We start from the raw sequence: 20,323 nt of genomic DNA, 5'->3' as shown, positions 1-20,323 counted from the left end.
AAGAATTCAGAGTTCCTGACATTGATTTCACCAACGTGCCATCCTAAATATGGATTATTACAAGGAGATATAAGCATCACACATATTAAATACAGCAACTTGCAGTAGCATTACCTCAAAGAATCATGTTAAAATTCAGCCAGCCAAAACAAGTTACACTTCTAAATCCCCAACTCAAGAACCAATAGTTACATTACCTCTTTTGTCTCCTCATGTAGTCCACAACAGCAAGCATTGTTCTTTGTGATTTTTTATCCAAATGGCATCGGAAAAAGTGCTCTGACTCTGACAAACAAAGATATATATGTCCTCTCAGTCCCAGGCAGACTTGCTTAAGCACTTTCTCCCTTTTGCTTGTGTATCTGTCTTCCCCTACACTATAAGGTTCTGGCACAAAATTGGTTTTCAAATAAATGGAATTTAATGGCATTTCTTTTTCTTTTAAAAGAAACTACTGAGCTTTAAAAAACTGAGAATTTAATAGTAATTTACATTTTATTTCTTAAGAGGACTAATTCATTGATTCAAAAACTATTTACCTAGGATTTTTCAATGTACTAAGAGCTCAATATACAACCATATAACAAAGACTATTTGTGACCACACAGAACTCACCAACTAGCCTAAGAAACTTTTTTTTTTATTGGAGTATAACTGCTTTGCAATGTTGTGTTAGTTTCTGCTGTACAACAAAGGGAATCAGCTATATGTATACGTATATCCCCTCCCTCTTGGACCTCCTGCAGAAACTCCCCCAACCCACCCATCTAGGTCATCACAGAGTACCGAGCTGAGCTCCCTGTGCTATACAGTAGGTTCCCACTAGCTATCTATTTTACACATGGTGGTGTATATATGTCAATCCTAATCTCCCAATTCATCCCACCCTCCCCCCTTACCCATCTGTGTCCATTCTCTACGTCTGTGTCTCTATTCCTGCCCTACAAATAGGTCCATTTGTACCATTTTGCTAGATTCCACATATATGCATTAATACACAGTATCTGTTTTTCTCTTTCTGACTTACTTCACTCTATATGACAGACTCTAGGTCCATCCACATATCTACAAATGACCCAATTTGTTTCCTTTTTATGGCTGAGTAATATCCCATTGTATATATGTACCACATCTTTATCCACTCATCTGTCGATGGACACTCATGCTGCTTCCATGTCCTGGCTATTATAAATAGTGTTGCAATGAACATTGGGGTACATGTGTCTTTTTGAATTATAGTTTTCTCAAGGTATATGCCCAGTAGTGGGATTGCTGGGTCATATGTTAGTTCTATTTTTAGTTTTTTAAGGAACCTCCATATTGTTCTCCACAGTGGCTGTATCAATTTACATTCCTACCAACAAGGCAAGAGGGTTCCCTTTTCTCCACACCCTCTTCAAGATTTACTGTTTGTAGATTTTGTGATGATGGCCATTCTGACCAATGTGAGGTGATATTCCTCATTGTAGTGTTGATTTGCATTTCTCTAATAATTAGTGATGCTGAGCATCTTTTCACGTACCTCTTGACCATCTGTATGTCTTCTTTGGAGAAATGTCTATTTAGGTTTTCTGCCCATTTTTTGATTGGGTTGTTTACTGTTTTGATATTGAGCTGCCTGAGCTGCTTGTATATTTCGGAGGTTAATCCTTTGTCAGTTGCTTCATTTGCAAATATTTTCTCCCATTCTCAGTGTTGTCTTTTTCACTTGTTTATGGTTTCCTTTCCTGTGCAAAACTTTTAACTTTAGTTCCCATTTGTTTATATTTTCATTACTCTAGGAGGTGGGTCAAAAGAGATATTGCTGTGATTTATGTCAAAGAGTGTTTTTCCTATGTTTTCCTCTAAGACTTTTATAGTGTCTAGTCTTACGTTTAGGTCTTTAACCCATTTTGAGTTTATTTTTGTGTATAGTGTCAGGGAGTATTCTAATTTCATTCTTTTACATGTAGCTGTACAGTTTTCTAAGCGTCACTTATTGAAGAGACTGTCTTTTCTCCATTGTATATTCTTGCCTCCTTTGTCGTAGATTAGGTGACCATAGGTGCGTGGGTTTATCTCTGGGCTTTCTACCCTGTACCATTGATCTATATTTCTGTTTTTGTGCCAGTACCATACTGTCTTGATTACTGTAGCTTTGTAGTATAGTCTGAAGCCAGGGAGCATGATTCCTCCAGCTCTGTCTTTCTTACTCAAGAGTGCTTTGGCTAGGGACTTCCCTGGTGGTCCAATGGTAAAGAATCCACCTTCCAATGCAGGGGATGTGGGTTCGATCCCTGGTTAGGGAACTGGGATCCCACATGCAGCAGGGCAACTAAGCCCCATGCCACAAACTACAGAGCTCACGTGCTCTGGAGCCTGCGCGCCAAAACTACAGAGCCCACGTGCCCTGGAGCCCGAGTGCCTCAACAAGAGAGAGAGAGAAAAAAAAAAACAAGATTGCTTTGGTTATTCATGGTCTTTTGTGTTTCCATACAAATCAATTGCAAAACTTTTTGTTCTAATTCTGTGGAAAATGCCATTGGTAATTTGATAGGGATTGCATTGAACCTACAGATTGCTTTGGGTAGTATAATCATTTTCATAATATTGATTCTTCCAATCCAAGAGCATGGTATATGTCTTCATCTGTTTGTGTCATCTTTGATTTCTTTCATCAGTGTTTTATTGTTTTCTGAGTACAGATCTTTTGCCTCCTTAGATAGGTTTATTCCTAAGTATTTTATTCTTTTTGTTGCAATGGTAAAAGGGATTGTTGTCTTCATTTCTCTTTCTGAACTTTTGTTGTTAGGGTATATGAATTCAAGAGATTTCTGTGTATTAACTTTATATCCTGCAACTTAACCAAATTCATTGATTAGCTCTAGTAGTTTTCTGATAGCATCTTCAGGATTTTCTATGCATAGTATCATGTCATTTGCAAACAGTGACAGTTTTACTTATTCTTTTAAAATTTGTGTTCCTGTTATTTCTTTTTCTTCTCTGATTGTCGTGGCTAAGACTTCCAATATTATGTGGAATAACACAGGTGAGAGTGGACATACTTGCCTTGTTCCTGACCTCAGAGGAAATGCTTTCAGTTTTTCACCATTGAGCTTGATGTTTGCTGTGGGTTTGTCATATGTGCCCTTTATTATGTTGAGGTAGGTTCCCTCTCTGCCAACTTTCTAGAGTTTTAATCAAAAATGGGTATTGAATTTTGTCAAATTCTTTTTCTGCATCTATTGAGATGATCATATGATTTTTATTCTTTAATTTGTTAATATGGTGTATCACACTGATTGATTTGTGTATATTGAAGAAACCTTGCATCCCTGGGGGAAATCCCACTTGATCATGGGGTATAATACTTTAAATGTGCTATTAGATTCTGTTTGCTAGTATTTTGTTCAGGATTTCTGCGTCTATGTTCATCAGTGATATTGGCCTTTAATTTTCTTTTCATGTGATATCTTTGTCTGCTTTTGGTATCAGGGTGATGGTGGCCTTGTAGAATGAGTTTGGGAGTGTTCCTCCCTCTGCAATTTTTTGGAAGATTTTGAGAAGTACAAGTGTTAGCTTCCTCTAAATGTTTGATAGAATTCACCTGTGAAGCCATCTGGTCTTGGACTTTTGTTTGTTGGAAGGTTTTAATTAGTTTCAATTTCATTACTTGTGATTGGTCTGTTTATATTTTCTATTTCTTCCTGGTTCAGTCTTGGAAGCTCATACCTTCCTAAGAATTTGTCCATTTCTCCCAGGTTGTCCATTTTATTGGCATACAGTTGCTTGTAGTAGTCACTTATGATCCTTTGTATATCTGCATTGTCATTTGTAATTTCTCCTTTTTCATTTCTAATTTTATTAATTTGAATCCTCTCCCTTTTTTTCTTGATGGATCTAGCTAAAGGTTTATCAATTTTGTTTATCTTCTCAAAGGACCAACTTCTGGTTTTATTGATTTTTGCTACTGTTTTCTTCGTTTCTATGTCATTTATTTCTGCTCTTATCTTTCTTTCCTTCTTTCCTTTCTTACCTTCTTTCTTTCTTTTGGCTGGGCAGGCTCTTCATTGCAGCATGTGTGCTTAGTTGCCATATGTGGGATCTTAGTTCCCCAACCAGGGACTGAACCTGGGCCCACCACATTGGGAGCACGGAGTCTTAAGCACTGGATGACCAGGGAAGTCCCATCTGCTCTGATCTTTATGATTTCTTTCTGTCTATGAACTTTGGGTTTTTTTGGTTCTTCTTTCTCTAGTTGCTTTAGGTATAAGGTTACATTGTTTGAGATTTTTCTTGTTTCTTGAGGTGAGATTGAATTGCTATAAACTTCCCTCTTAGAATTGCTTTTGCTGCATCCCATAGGTTTTGGGTTGTCATGTTTTTGTTGTCATTTGTTTCTATGTGTTTTTTGATTTCCTCTTTGATTTCTTCAGTGTTCTCTTGGTTATTTAGTGGCGAACTGTTTAGCCTCCATGTGTTTGTGTTTTTTACAGTTTTTTTTCCTATAATTGATTTCTAATCTCAGCGTTGTGGTCGGAAAAGATGCTTGATATGACTTCAATTTTCTTAAATTTACTGAGGCTTGATTTGTGACCCAAGATGTGATCTATCCTGGAGAATGTTCGTGTGCACTTGAGAAGACACTGTAATCTGCTGTTTTCAGATGGAGTGTCCTATAAATATCAATTAAACCTATCTGGTCTATTGTGTCATTTAAAGCTTGTGTTTCTTTCTTTATTTTCTGTCCAGATGATCTGTCCATTGGGGTAAGTGGGGTATTAAAGTCCCCCACTATTTCTGTGTTACTGTCGATTTCCCCTTTTAAGACTGTTAGCATTTGCCTTATGTATTGAGGTGCTCCTACGTTGGGTGCATAACTATTTATAATTGTTATATTCTCTTCTTGGATTGATCCCTTGATCATTATGTAGTGACCTTCCTTGCCTCTTGTAACAGTCTTTATTTTAAAGATTTTAGACTTTTAAAATCTGATATGAGTATTGCTACTCCAGCTTTCTTTTGATTTCCATTTGCATGGAATATCTTTTTCCATCCCCTCACTTTCAGTCTGTATGTGTCCCTAGGTCTGAAGTGGGTCTCTGGTAGACAGCATATATATGGGGTCTTGTTTTTTATCCATTCAGCCAGTCTGTGTCTTTTCGTTGGAGCATTTAATCCACTTACATTCAAAGTAATTATCAATATGTATGTTCCTATTACCATTTTCTTAATTGTTTTGGGTTTGTTTATGTGGGTCTTTTTCTTCTCCTGTGTTTCCCACTTAGAAAAGTTCCTTTAGCATTTGTTGTAAAGCTGGTTTGGTGGTGCTGAATTCTCTTAGCTTTTGCTTGTCTGTAAAGCTTTGGATTTCTCCATCAAATCTGAATGAGATCCTTGCTGGGTAGAGTAATCCTGGTTGTAGGTTTTTCCCTTTCATCACTTTAAATATCTTGCCACTCCCTTCTGCCCTGCAGAGTTTCTGATGAAAAATCAGCTGATAACCTTATGGGGATTCCCTTGTATGTTGTTTGTTGCTTTTCTCCTGTTGCTTTTAATATTTTTTCTTTGAATTTAGTTTTTGTTAGGTTGATTAATACGTGTCTCGATGTGTTCCTCCTGGGGTTTATCCTGTATGGGACTCTCTGTGCTTCCTGGACTTAGATGGTTATTTCCTTTCCCATGTTAGGGTTTTCCACTATAATCTCTTCAAATATTTTCTCAGACCCTTTCTCTTTCTGTTCCTCTTCTGGGACCGTATAATGTGCATGCTGGTGCATTTAATGTTGTCCCAGAGGTCTCTGAGACTGTCCTCATTTCTTTTCACTCATTTCTTTATTCTGCTCCTCGGCAGTTATTTCCACCATTCTATCTTCCAACTCACTTATTCGTTCTTCTACTTAAGTTATTCTGCTACTGATTCTTTCTAGTGTATTTTTCATTTCAGTTATCATGTTGTTCATCACTGTTTGTTTGTCCTTTAGTTCTTCGAGGTTCTTGTTAAATATTTCTTTATTTTCTCGATCTGTGCCTCCATTCTATTTCCTAGAGTTTGGATCATGTTTACTATCATTACTCTGAATTCTTTTTCAGATAGGTTGCCTATTTCCTCTTCATTTATTTGGTCTTGTAGGTTTTTACCTTGCTTCTCTGTACCATATTTTTTTGTCATCTCATTTTTTTTGATGGATGGGGCTGTGTTCCTCTCTTGCTGGTTGTTTGGCTTGAGGTGTCTAGCACTGGAGTTTGCAGGCAGTTGGGTGGAGCTGGGTTTTGGTGCTGATATGAGGACCTCTGGGAGAGCTCACACTGATTAATATTCCCTGGGGTCTGAGGTTCTCTGTTAGTCCAGTGGTTTGGACTCGGCACTTCCACCACAGCAGCTCAGGCCCAACCCCCAGCCTGGGAACCAAGACCCTGCAAGCCGCGTGGTGTGGCAAAAAAAAAAAGGCAACAAACAAAAAGGAGAACAATAACAAAGAATAAAAAATGAAATAAAATTAGAAAAATAAAAAATATATTAGAAAAAACAAAAATAAAAACGAAACAGCAACAACAAAGCAAAACAAAACCACAACAGCTAAAAAAAAAAAGAGCCAGTAAAGGCCTTGGTGGGGGTGGGCAGCTCAGGCCCAGTTCCCTCACGGCTGTAAGACAGCCTAAGAGACACTTAACACAGTGTGATGTGTGCTATGATAGGGAAAGCTTAGAATACCATAGTGGCATACAGAAAAGAACTCTGAATAAGAATAGTTTCACAGAAAAAAACGATATCTGAAAGAAGAGTAATGGTCCATCTGGAGAAGAAGAAAGGATAGTGTTCCCGGCAAATAGTGATAAGATGGCTGAAACAAGAAAGATCATGGAGAATTTACTGAAAAGATTTCATTGTGTTAAACCACAGAGCTGAAAAGCAGTAAGGATGCTGTGGACAGAGAGAAATAGATGGACTAATGTTATTTATAACACAGAACTCACAGGATTTGGTAATCAGATGAGATGTGAGAAATGTTTCTGGCTTGGACAACTGCATGCCATTCATTGAAGAGGTACACATGAAAAGAAGTAGGCTGGGGAAGGAGGTGAAGATAATAATTTTACCTTCGGACAGTTGAATTTGAGATGCACGTGGCACATTCAAGTGAAGTTAGTGAGACTTACAGACATCAGAAAAGAAACCATTTAATTTGATAGGAATCTATATTTACTTTCCTTTTCAATAATAGACTTGACATGTGAAGTTTAAATTTTCATTTAAGGCAATAAAAATATTGGTACTCTACACAGACATAAAATAAAACTGGCTGATTTTGCCTTTGAGAGGCTGTAGCATAAATATGTATGTACAAATGATAAACATAAATAAAAAGTCTTAGCTATGTTCATGATAACAGATTATCAGGTTATCATAAGCAGCAATTATATCAAACTTGGCATGTTATAAAATTGTTTTTACTATTACTTCAAATTACATAATATTAAAGTTTAAATGCTTACTGGTAACTGTGAATCACTTATATCTGTATTTCTCAAATTAAGAATAGGAGATATAGGCTGGATAGTTTGCCAAGTCTCTATGAGAATTTTTATTTTAGGATTTTCATTTCAATGGCCTAAAGAAAATTCATATAAGCATATTTTGAATTATTTACATGACCAACTTATAATCTAGTAGGACCACAGAATGGGCATCCATGTTTATGTTTAATAATTATATTATTTCCAACAGAAGATTTGTAACTGCTGTTAGCCAATAAAAAGGAACACACATAAATAATAAAACAGAGCAAAGTAAAGTTTAAATGGCAACACGGTCATGTCATATAAAGGCTGTGTTAGTGAAAGTAAAAGGAAGTAATTGGGAGAATTGAGTAATCACAACCTATGTCAAAGCGACTGGAACCATAGTCAAGGTTGGGAAGAATAATTTAGTTGTGGCGAAATATCACATTAACTCAATACTATTCTTATAATTATGCTGGTCTTGAAGTACAGTAAGTGAATTTGTACCTAGCTTTATGTTTGTACGTAAAATACATTAGTATTATGTAGCAATATTAAAGACAGTAAGCTAACATTATAAATCTGTAAATATTTTCCTTTTTTCAAATTTAGGTTTGAAAATCTGACCCACGATGAAAAAATCTGGCCTTCAACTATGTATATATGTATTATGTGTACCCAATTCCTCATTGAATTTTTCCTGCAATAAGCTCTTAGCATGGGGAATACTTCTTATATAGCATGGAAGGAAAGTAGGTTATAAAAGTAAGTAAAGCATAATCCAATTTTTGTTTAAAAAAACTGATGTATATATACCAAATGTTAATTGTAGTTATCCTAGATGACAGAATTATGGGTGATTTAATTTGTTGAATTTATGCCAATTTTTCTGTATTTCCCACAATAAATATGATTTTTTAATTAAAAAAAAAAAGGTTGCTTTTAAAAAATGAGTTGGCCATAGCTCTAATATAAAATTCCATCATATCTCCAGCACAGTACCTATAATATGTGGTTGCATTTATTTGTCTGCTGTTTCAATTACTAGAATGTAGGGTTATGTCTTGCTCACATCCTTACTGCCAGTGCCAAGCACCGTGCTTGACACAGACTGAATGCTCAATTACTTGCTCCATTAATAGTAGTCAATGTTTACTGAAGGGATACTATGCATCAAGTATTATCTTAGTTGTTTTACATACATTATCTCATTGAAAACTTGCTACAACTTTTATCTCCATTATACAGATAAGAGAATAGATGTTTAGAGGTTATGGAATTAAGCCTACAAGGGCCTTGATGGGATTCAAACAAGCTATCTTTCCCTAGAACTGAGACATTAACAGTATAAATTTGAGAAATTTAACAGAATACCTGAATCCAAATTTGCAGGAGTTGTGGATCGGCTTGTTTCTGAGCAGTGTCTGAAACAGTTAGTGAAAAATCCCTGAATGTGTGTAGAAAGCAGATTTCTCCATGATTCAGTTATATCTTGGATTAAAATGTCATGAATCAAGTATGGAAGCACAGTCTGACAAAAGTCAGTTTTCACCTAGAATATACAAATACATCCAGTCAATAGTTTTCAGTAAAAATATTTTACTTAAAATTTTCATTCCCTGTTACTGACATATTAACCTTTTTAAAAAAATGACATATGAATCTGTCATGAACTCCATGTACTACTAAAAAACATACAAAAAACATGTGTAGCAGGTAGTGTTTAAAAAAAAAAATCAAACTAACTTAAAATATCTAAATCAAACCTATACATTACACTGCAATTGTTCATTTTCAGTCTAGGCCACTTGCATATAATAAAATAGGACATTGTTGACAAATGAAATTATTATGTCACTACTGTAAAAAAAATTTCACAGTTTAAAAGTGTTACTAATAACAGAAGCAGTTTTCTAATTTGATAAAAGGGAAAATGGGGATCAAACTTTAAGAGAAAAGCTGAAAATTTGATTTTTGAACATTTTCTACGTTCAGTGAAGAGCTACAACAGTCATGTTAAAATGTTTACTTTTTAATAAACCCCAATTTCTGGGCATAAAATTAGGGTACTTATTTGTGGTATACTCCAAAGTATAAAAAACTACTTTAATATATGTGGTACATTAAAACAGTACTCAACTTTATTTTTGCCAAGACATCATCTTCATGTATTCATCATATACCACACACATGAAACAGATTATTGATTATCAATTGCACACTTTTTCCCTTTCAAACTAAAGACAAATCAAAAAGCCAGTTTTGGAAATACAGAAGTTAAGTAACTAAGAATTGGGGTGTGTGTGTGTGTGTGTGTGTGTGTGTGTGTGTGTGTGTGTATGAATGTATATTTGGAACATTTTATCTTCTGGCCCAAAGTCAGAACGTTATAAAAATCAGTGGTTAAGAGTCCGCCTGCCAATGCAGGGGACACGGGTTCGAGCCCTGGTCCGGGAGGATCCCACATGCCGCGGAGCAACTAACCCTGTGTGCCACAACTACTGAGCCTTTGCTCTGGAGCCCACGAGCCACAGCTGCGGAAGCTCACGCGCCTGGAGCCCGTGCTCCGCAAAGGGAGAGTCCACCACAATGAGAAGCCCGTGCGCCGTGACCAAGAGTGGCCCCCGCTCGCCATAGCTGGAGAGGGCCCATGCGCAGCAACGAAGACCCAATGCAGCCAAAAATAAATTTATTAAAAAAAAAAGTGTTTAAAAAATCTTAGGTTTATTCACTAATGAGAAATGAGTTGTGTGTGTATCCAGGGTATCACTCAAATTTTTTTTTTTTCAGAAGATGTATTTATTATATCAAACACATGTTAGGGTGCTTAACTCTATGCCAGTATGCCAGACAGAGGCAGGATCAGCATGCAGTGCAGAAGGTTTACTAGGGAGTGCTCTTGGGATCAATGTCTGTAGAAGGAAGGAAGGAAGAAGCAGGACTGGAGTGAGGGAAAAGTTGGGGTGTGGTGCAGCAGCAACAAAGGTCTCCACCAACGCTGTGGGGAGCTCAGAAGCTGAGGTGGACCTTCAGAGCCGTCTTGAGTTGTGGTAATGGTACAGAGCTTTTATACTCTAAGGTCAACCAGTCATTGAATGCAGGTTGCCCTGGGAAGAGGGTATGATTTGGGGTGAAGCAACTCCCTATTATCAAGGCAATTCTGAAGGGTGTTCTCAGCTGGTAGCACTTGCAGCAGCTGAGGGAATAAGTCCTCTGAACTGCTACGAATGCAGTGTAGTACTGCAGAGAGCGTGATGATTTATTCACTGTTAACATTTTTTTTTTGTAGAAACAAAGACTGCTTTACAAACTGCTTTCAATAGGGTACTTTACCGAAATATTCACTTCTTTTATCAGTTATTTTTAATTGGTAGATGTTTAACTAGTCAGGTATTTTGTTTTCATATTTCTGTTGAATCATGCTTGACAGTATTATAAATTCTGTTAGCTTTAAAGTCTTAGAGCATCATCACATTGTGCTGTTTTAGATGATACATTGATAAAAGCGTATAAACTTTTTGTTTGACCTTGGCAGGTACCATTACTCGCTAATGAAATAAATGGTAGTGTACCCCCCAAAATAAAAAAGCAATGCTAACTGCAACCACACCTCTTTCTCACTCAAGAAAGCATGTCACAGAATTCACGCAGAAAAAGCTTTCGACAAAATGCAACACCCATTTAGGATAAAAACTCTCCAGAGTTTGAGCACAGAGGGAACCTGCCTCAACATAATAAAGGGCATATACGACAAACCCACAGCAAATTGCTCAATGGTGAAAAACTGAAAGCATTTCCTTTAAGATCAGGAACAAGACAAGGATGTCCACTCTCACCACTCTTATTCAACACAGTATTGGAAGTTCTAGCCACGGCCATCAGAGAGGAAAAAGAAATAAAAGGAATCCAAATATTGGAAAAGAAGAAGTAAAACTGTCACTGTTTGCACATGACATGATACTACTATACATAGAAAACCCTAAAGATGCTATCAGAAAACTACTAGAGCTAATCAATGAATTTGGTAAAGTTGCAGGATACAAAATTAATACACAGAAATCTCTTGCATTCCTATACACTAACAATGAAAGATCAGAAAGAAAAATCAAAGGAAACAATCCCATTTACCATCACATCAAAAAGAACAAAACACCTAGGAATAAACCTACCTAAGGAGGCAAAGATCTGTACTCAGAAAACTATAAGACACTGATGAAAGAAATCAAAATATGACACAAACAGATGGAGAGATATACCATGCTCTTGGATTGGAAGAATCAATATTGTCAAAATGACTATACTACCAAAAGCAATCTACAGATTCAGTGCAATCCCTATCCAATTACCAACAGCATTTTTCACAGAATTAGAACAAAGAATTTTACGATTTGTATGGAAACACAAAAGACCACAAAGAACCAAAGCAATCTTGAGAATGAAAAACAGAGCTGGAGAAATCAGGCTCCCTGACTTCAGATGAAACTACAAAGCTACAGTAATCAAAATAGCATGGTACTGGCACAAAAACAGAAATATAGATCACTGGAACAGGATAGAAAGTCCAGATATAAACCCACACACCTATGGTCACCTAATCTATGACAAGGGAGGCAAGGATATACAGTGGAGAAAAGACAGTCTCTTCAATAAGTGGTGCTGGGAAAACTGGACAGCTACATGTAAAAGAATGAAATTAAAACACTCTCTAACATCATACACAAAAATAAACTCAAAATGGATTAAAGACCTAAATGTAAGGCCAGATACTATAAAACTCTTAGAGGAAAACACAGGCAGAACACTCTCTGACAAATCACAGCAAGATCTTTTTTGATCCACCTCCTAGAGCAATGAAAATAAAAACAAAAATAAACAAATGGGACCTAATTAAACTTTTAGCTTTTGCACAGCAAAGGAAACCATAAACAAATGAAAACACAACCCACAGAATGGGAGAAAATATTTGCAAACGAAGCAACAGACAAGGGATTATGCTCCAAAATATACAAAGAGGCCATACAGCTCAATATCAAAAAAACAAACAACTCAATCAAAAAAATGAGCAGAATATCAAAATAGACATTTCTCCAAAGAAGACATACAGATGGCCAAAAAGCATATGAAAAGATGCTGAACATCACTAATTATTAGAAAAATGCAAATTAAAACTACAATGAGGTATCACCTCAGCCAGTCAGAATGGCCATCATCAAAAAATGTACAAACAGTAAGTGCTGGAGAGGATGTGGAGAAAAGGGAACCCTCCTACACTACTGGTGGGAATGTAAATTGGTAAAACCACTATGGAGAACAGTATGGAGATTCCTTAAAAAACTAAAAATAGAGCTACCATATGATTCGGCAATCCCACTCCTGGGCATATATCCAGAGAAAACCATAATCCGAAACAATTCATGCACCCCAATGTTCACTGCAGCATTATTTACAATAGCCAGGACATGGAAGTAACCTAAATTTCCATCAACAGAGGAATGGATAAAAAAGATGTGGTACATATATACAATGGAATATTACTCAGCCATAAAAAAGAACGAAATAATGCCATTTGTAGCAACATGGATGGACCTAGAGATTGTCATATTGAGTGAAGTAAGTCAGAGAAAGACAAATATCATATATCACTTATATGTGGAATCTAATAATATGGTACAAATGGTTTTATTTACAAAACAGAAATAGAGTCACAGATGTAGAAAACAAACTTATGGTTACCAGGGGGGACAGTGAGGGGGGCATAAATTGGGAGACTGGGATTGACATACACACACTATTATATATAAAATAGATAACTAGTAAGGGCCTACTGTATAACACAGGGAAATCTTCTTAATACTTTGTAATGACCTATATGGGAAAAGAATCTAAAACAGAGAGGATATATGTATATATGTAACTGATTCACTTTGCTCTACAGCAGAAACTAACACAGCATCCAATATGTAGCTACCCCACAGCTGAAACCTACTGCATAAAGTTGTGGCTAAATAAAGACGCCCTGTTGGATGGATTCACAACAGCTGAGTATAGGTGACGTTGCATGAAGATGATCTGCAGTACAAAGCACTCTTTTTATATACAGGCCATGAACATTCACACAAAAGTGAAATGGAATGAGACCATCAAAGAAAATTATTATGAGAAAGCTCAAATGAAAAAAACAAAGTTAGAAAGGGAATAAGTCAGACTAATTAATCTTCTTACCTCACACATTGGCTTTAATAACTGAAGAACTTCACTTTTTGTGCCTCCACTATTCAAAAAAGCACAAGTCAGTGTCTTTAACCAAATGTCATGATTTTCAGTTTGAGGAATCCACAGGCTTGTATTATCCAAGTCTTCTAAAGGGATTTCTTTGTCAAATCTAGGTACTTCTAAAAACTAGAAAAAAGTGATGAGAAAACATAAATAAGGTACAGAAATACATTTTACCTTTCCTATGCCAAACAAATACCTAGGCATAAACAAATCTGTTTCCAAATAAAACTAAATATGCTTAAAACTAAATCTTGAGGCATCAGTTACCTTTTAAAATTAAAATACATTTATGTTTATGAGAGGCAGAGTCATCTGGTAAAAAATTACTGATCTAAACAGCAGGAAACTTAACTTCTACTCTCAGCTCACTAGTGGTATGTTAAACAAATCACAGACTCTCTGCCTCATCTGTCTCATGTATGAATCCAGTCCAAATCTACCATACAGAGTTGATTTTGGAATGAAATGAAATTTTAAAATGTTAAAACTACAGTGTTTTACAGGTTATACTATTAGTTTTATTAATAGCTTATATTGTCAATAATTTCACTGAGACCAAAATTATATTACGATACATTAAAAGTATCATTTCAATGATAGGTGTAAGCGCTGAAGTTAAAAGGTGAAAACTTAACAGCATATTTCTCAGTTGCTTTATGAAAAGAAAATATTAAACAAAATAAAGGAGAAGAGTTCTTAAGTATCTTTCACAGAGTACTTTCAGTGGAACCTTGTTATGATATCAACATGGAAAAGGGAGAAATCTATAGGCCATCTTAAATTTCACTAGAGGGTTGTGATACTTTAACTTGCTATGGAAATAAACACTTGCTTGTTGATCACAATATCTATAAATGGCTTTCATGGGATCAAAGTAAGGGTTTTCTACTCCTAAGGAAAAAAAGCCTGTCATTAAGAACTCCTCCTACCAGGGAATATGGGGACATGTGTATGCATTTGGCTGATTTGCTTTGCTGTACAACAGAAACTAACACAGTATTGTGAAGCAATTATACTCCAATAAAGATCTATTAAAAAAATAAATAAAAAATAAAAAAGAACTCCTCCTATCCCCCAAAATCAACCATCATTTCTTTAGGCTACCTATCTCAGCTTTTCCACACTGCCATAACTAAAAATACAAACCCCTTGGATTCAAAAAGTACAGCTAGAATTATTTCCAAGAAAGGTTAAATGTTAGTGTAATTAAGCAATATGATATTCATATCCCACAGCAAATAGAACTGTTCTAGATATAGTGGATATTCAATAAACATTCATTATTTGCGACCTTTTTTCTTGATGTTCGAAAAGGCTGTAGATAGATCAGCATGGGATCATTTGTCATCTTATAAATCTCCCAGAAACTATGTCCAGTTTTTGTGGCTAAAATGCTTTTCAAACAGGTAACAGCTGCTGATCGCACTTTGACACTGAAAAACACATATAATTCAAATGCCACAAAGTATATCAACTATTAATCTTGATGAATGTTAAGCAGCTCCCAATGAAAAAATTAAAATCTAAAATTTTAAATTTATATTAGGAAATGTTTACATTTATTAGGAAATTTTACATCTATAAAATTCTATAACATCAAAGCAAAAATTATCAAAGGATTTTTAATATTCCTTGAGTAAACACGAGTTACTCATCACTGTAACAGCAATTCCCTTCATTCAATATAATAAAGTTTATATTATGACTACTAAAAATTAAAAATTCATAAAAAGAAATACTTGAGAATAACATTGACTAATAAGAATGAGTAATAAGAATGACAGAAAACTAATTCACCCAAGAAAAAAATATTTTGATACCATTTTCTCTAAAAGGTACAAATAATTTGGGGTAACACAGGATGGAATTTCCCTACAAATGATAAAATTATTGTCTAGAACAATTTTAAACAAACAGTAAGTATGTACTTATTCTGACCAGAAGCTAGTTGAAATCATTAGGTAAGGCATCTAAAACCTCTAATAAAAAATTAAACGTCCTTCTCTTTTGCAAAGAATTAGGTAAAGGAGGGCTGCAATACAAGAGTACTGAAAATATGACAGCTGACAAAAAATGTCATAAAGCCTTATACTATAAATGATGACGAGCTGTCAAGTAAAGGCTTAATTCTATGTCTCAATTTAAGACATAGAAGCATAAACCCTAAACTTGGATTCATCTCTCATTCCTCTTTCTTTCCCTCACTCCTCCACATCCAATTCATCAGCACGTCCTGCTGCCTCTATGTTAAAAACATACCCTAGTTCCATCCGTGTTCCATCTCATCTCCATTACCGTCACCCTTATCCAAGTCACCATGATTTCTCCTCTGGACTACTGCAATAGTTTCATAATCAGCTTTCTGTTTCCATTTTTGCCCTATCACAAGCCATTTGCCATATCTGTCAGAGTAAAAATGCAAGTTGCATCATGGCACTACTCTGGTTAAAACTCCATGGCTTCCTTATATGTTTCAAATAAAATCCAAATTTTTTAATCGGAATTAGTCCTACCTTTCTAATTTCATTTCATACCATCTTCTTCCACACCAGGCTTTTTCTGATCCTCAAACACATGAAGCTTATTTCCATTCTAGCTATTCCCTGTCTGCAATATTTTATCCCTAATCAACTTCTAGCTGATTCCTGATCACTCAGATCAGCTAGATGACACTTCCTCAGAGAAGCCTTCCATGATTCTGGGAATTCCTTGGTCAACATTCCCTTTGTATACCTGAGGCCCCTCAAACATGTAATGATTTTTTTCCTCTTACAAAAAAGGCATGAAAAACAAATTGTACCTATCCCTGTGGTTCTCAAGTTTAAGTCACACTAATATTTCTGTGCACCTTCTTCAGAAAAACCAATTGCAAACTACTGTGTAACAAATGAAACACTTAATGCTTGCAAATTTTCTGTGGAAAATCTCTTCAAAAGCTGTGCTAGATATAATTTGAAATACATTTTTAAAAATGAGATAGATTAATAAATGGATAGAAGGATGGCTAAATGTGATACAGCAAGGATAATAATAGTAGGATCTAGGAAGAATCTAGGTGGTGAGTATATGGGTATTTACTGTAAAATTCTTTCAATTTTGCTGTATGCTTGAAAATTTTTATAATAAAAAGTTGGGAAGGAAATCACACCAGCCTTTTTACTGTAACAACAACAACAAAAGAGTGAAATATACATGTCCATTAAATCAACAATGAAAACAGAGCAGGTAGACATTATTGCCAATCATTTATTCCCCAAGAGAAGCGGGGGGTATTATAGGGAAACGGATGCAAAATACCCATTTACTTAGAAAGATGCCCAATTGTGGGCAAAAATCCTTTGAACCCAGTCTCCAAAAATGGTGGTGATAAGGTGCTCAAATATATCAAAATAAATACATCTGGCCCTTGAACAACGAGGATTTGAACTGTACAGGTCCACTTATACATGGATTTTTTTCAACAGTAAATACTACAGTACTACACAATCTGCAGTTGGTTGACTCCTCGGATGCAGAACCACGGATACGGAGGGCCAACTATAATTATACACGAATTTTCCACTGAGCAAAGGGTCAGCATCCCAACCCCCACATTGTTCAAGGATCTGTAAATAATAAATAGATAACTGCAAATAAATAGATAGATAAATGGGGAGTGAAAGACAGAGAAAAAGTAATCTCATAATCAGCAAGCTGAAATTATACTATTTGTTGCAATTTTGTTTTGCATTCTATGCATTAATAGGCAAAAGAAAAAGCCCTGTCTGATTAGCTTAAGACTTTTGGAGTTAAAAAATTTCTGCTCTATGACTTATTTTAAAAGGATCAAAATGTCTAGCCAGGAGGAGAGTGGCACCTTTGATTCTGACAAGTGCACAAAATATCCCCATTTACGTTCCCCTATCTTAATGTTTTGTGTGGAACCACTTGGTAGTTTTCATATTGTTTGTCTAGTCTACTCTCACTAAAATTTAACATGGACCTTGTCTGGTATATCTATCACTATATCAAGTTACCTGGCATATAGTAGTAGGGTTTTAGTAATTATGTGAATTAATAAAAATACAATGATATTCATTAAATATTTAAGACTGAAAGTATGGCAACTATAAGGAGAATGCTTTAGTTATTGGAAATGCTAATTCATATGAGGTATCAATTATGAATGTCAGATTAAGTGCTATCAGGTACAAGGTATCATTAAATACTCACCAATCTTCCACCAGTGTATTATTCAGGTAGGTCAGCATTATGAAGGTCCACTGAAGTTCTTTATCTTTAAATAACTCAAGGGCCTTGGTATAAGATGTATCTTTACTACATTGTATCGCTATTGTAGAGAAATCTATAGGACCCACTTCTCCCAAGCAGCTTCCAACAGCCTCTATATATAGAAATTCCATTTCAGTAAAGTTATAGCTAAAAGATCATACATAAAACAGAAATTTTCTAATTTCAAAAATATGTTTTGTCATCCTTTAAGATTTAAGTGTTTTCTCAAAGATGCTGAATAGATTAAAGAAGCTACAAAATACTGTATCATTTCCTTCACGTATCATCCATGTCGGCAATATTTTCCCCTATAAAATCATATCCAAGAGCTAGATTAACTAGTAGAAAATAGTTTTTAAGGAAAGTCTAAATATAGCAGCTGTATGCAAGTATCAATTTTCTGGGGGGTATTACATAAAGACCACAAATCTTAAATACTCAGTTCAGTGAAAATTCACACACACACACACACACACACATACATACATGCAGGAACACACATTTTTTTTCCCACCTGTATTATCACTACCCAGATGAAGACAGATGTTTTCAAGATGCCAGAGGGCCCCCTCATGTTCTTTCCCAGTCATGATGGAATTTAATAAAACATGTTAAAAAATTATTTGATAGTCCTCCTTTCAAAAGGTGGAGCCTAATTCTTCCCTTGAGTGTGGGCTGTACTTAGTGTCTTACTTCTAAAAAACAGAATGTGTACAAGTCTTTCACCTCCTTAACTAAAATTATCCCAGGTATTTAATTCTCTTAAATGTTATTATAAATGGAATTGTAAATGGAATGGAATTTCCATTTTAGATTGTTCATTGCTGGTGTACAGAAACACAAATGAATTTTGTGTGTTGATCTTGTATCCTGCAACTTGGCTGAATTCATTTATTACCTCTCTTATAGTAACTTTCCTAAAGATTTTCTGGGACTTCCTATATATATATACAGTAATGTCATCTGTGAATAGAGATAGTGTTTACTTCTTTGTTTTCCAGTTTTTGTTCAATTGCTCTGGCTATAACTTCCAGTATAATGGTGAATAGCAGTGGGCAACTTTGTCTCATTCCTGATCTGAGGAAGACACTCAGTCTTTCACCATTAAATATGACATTAGCTGTGGGTACAAATCACTAAGATTTTATGCTATGCAGGAAAGCCACTTAGGCCTCCTGTAGCAAGTTACATTTGTCCCCAGAAGCAGTGCTACTATGGACAAAGGGTAAATTCCTTGGTCAAAGGAAAGTTCTAGAGTACTGATAAGGTTCTGTTTCTTGGTCTGGTTACTAGATGCACAGGTGTGTTCTCTTTGCAAAAAATTCTTCAAGTTATATACTTACGACTTTTCTATATGTAAGATATATTTCAATAAAAAATTTACAAGGTAAGAAGTACCCTAGACACTAGACCTCCACTGAGAAGTTAAGGAAGACTCTGTTGAAAGACAGTAGAATCTCTGAAGCATCTCTTATTTCTCCCACTTTATTTATTTGAAGTAATTATTTCATGACAACTTCAAGCTGACTTGAATCATGTGATTTTTCCATCCTGTGATCACCAAATCTAAAACACCTATACCAGGCATGATGTTGGCTATTTATCTTACATTAGGTTACCCCCAAATGGTGGCAGAAAAGGACTTGAATATGGTTTTAATATCTGAACTTAATATAGCCCTCCAAGTCCTCATTCTTTCTGTTATATAAAAAAGATATTAAGTACCAGTCAGTTATATCTATAAAATGTATCAGAAGTCAATTTATTTGCAACTTAATGCTACAAACAGGTTTTTCTGACTTTCCTAAATATTCACAAGGCATTTTCAAATTAATAGTTATGTACATGTGTTAATCACTAACTTTTTACTTTATATGAATGTCTAAGGGAGGAAAACATGAAAGGAGGGCTGCTTAGGGAGACTTGAACTAAACAGAAGTATAACAAGCATCTCACATTTCCCCAATATTCCAAATAACAAACTTTTACTGGTTTTTAAAATGCTATGGGGCTTCCCTGGTGGCGCAGTGGTTGGGAATCTGCCTGCCAATGCAGGGGACACGGGTTCGAGTCCTGGTCTGGGAAGATCCCACATGCCGCAGAGCAACTGGGCCCGTGAGCCACAATTGCTGAGCCTGCGCGTCTGGAGCCTGTGCTCCACAACGAGAGAGGCCGCGACAGTGAGAGGCCTGCGCACCGCGATGAAGAGTGGTCCCCACTTGCCACAACTAGAGAAAGCCCTCGCACAGAAACGAAGACCCAACACAGCCATAAATAAATAAAAAAATAAAAA

General features: G+C 35.8%; 2 protein-coding genes across 8 annotated transcripts in view; one reads left to right on the top strand and one right to left on the bottom strand.

Moving 5' to 3' along the window:
• Positions 1–8,847, top strand: part of LOC309667894 (protein MFI) — a 182,589-nt gene extending 173,742 nt beyond the window's left edge. The window contains exon 8 of the mRNA XM_082476897.1: positions 8,095–8,847. Within this exon, the coding sequence (XP_082333023.1) occupies positions 8,095–8,191 (97 nt within the window). The 3' untranslated portion in view covers positions 8,192–8,847. The remainder of the gene's footprint in view (positions 1–8,094) is intronic.
• The window catches only part of ATM (ATM serine/threonine kinase), a 142,826-nt gene that overhangs the window by 48,293 nt on the left and 74,210 nt on the right, over positions 1–20,323 (bottom strand). For all 7 annotated transcript variants that reach the window (XR_014267987.1, XM_082476826.1, XM_082476827.1 and 4 more), the window contains 5 exons: positions 17,971–18,142; positions 15,050–15,191; positions 13,705–13,881; positions 8,857–9,034; positions 198–285 (listed from right to left, as the gene is read on the bottom strand). Coding sequence is in view for 6 of the 7 variants with exons in the window: in XM_082476826.1 (XP_082332952.1) it covers positions 198–285; positions 8,857–9,034; positions 13,705–13,881; positions 15,050–15,191; positions 17,971–18,142 (757 nt within the window). In the remaining variant the exon portion in view is untranslated. The remainder of the gene's footprint in view (positions 1–197; positions 286–8,856; positions 9,035–13,704; positions 13,882–15,049; positions 15,192–17,970; positions 18,143–20,323) is intronic.

The sequence above is a fragment of the Balaenoptera physalus genome (genome assembly GCF_965194825.1).
Source record: "Balaenoptera physalus genome assembly, chromosome: 10".
In the NCBI taxonomy this organism is placed as follows: domain Eukaryota; kingdom Metazoa; phylum Chordata; class Mammalia; order Artiodactyla; family Balaenopteridae; genus Balaenoptera; species Balaenoptera physalus.
The sequence above is the reverse complement of the archived record's forward strand: the minus strand, read 5'-3'. Positions and strand labels throughout refer to the sequence as shown.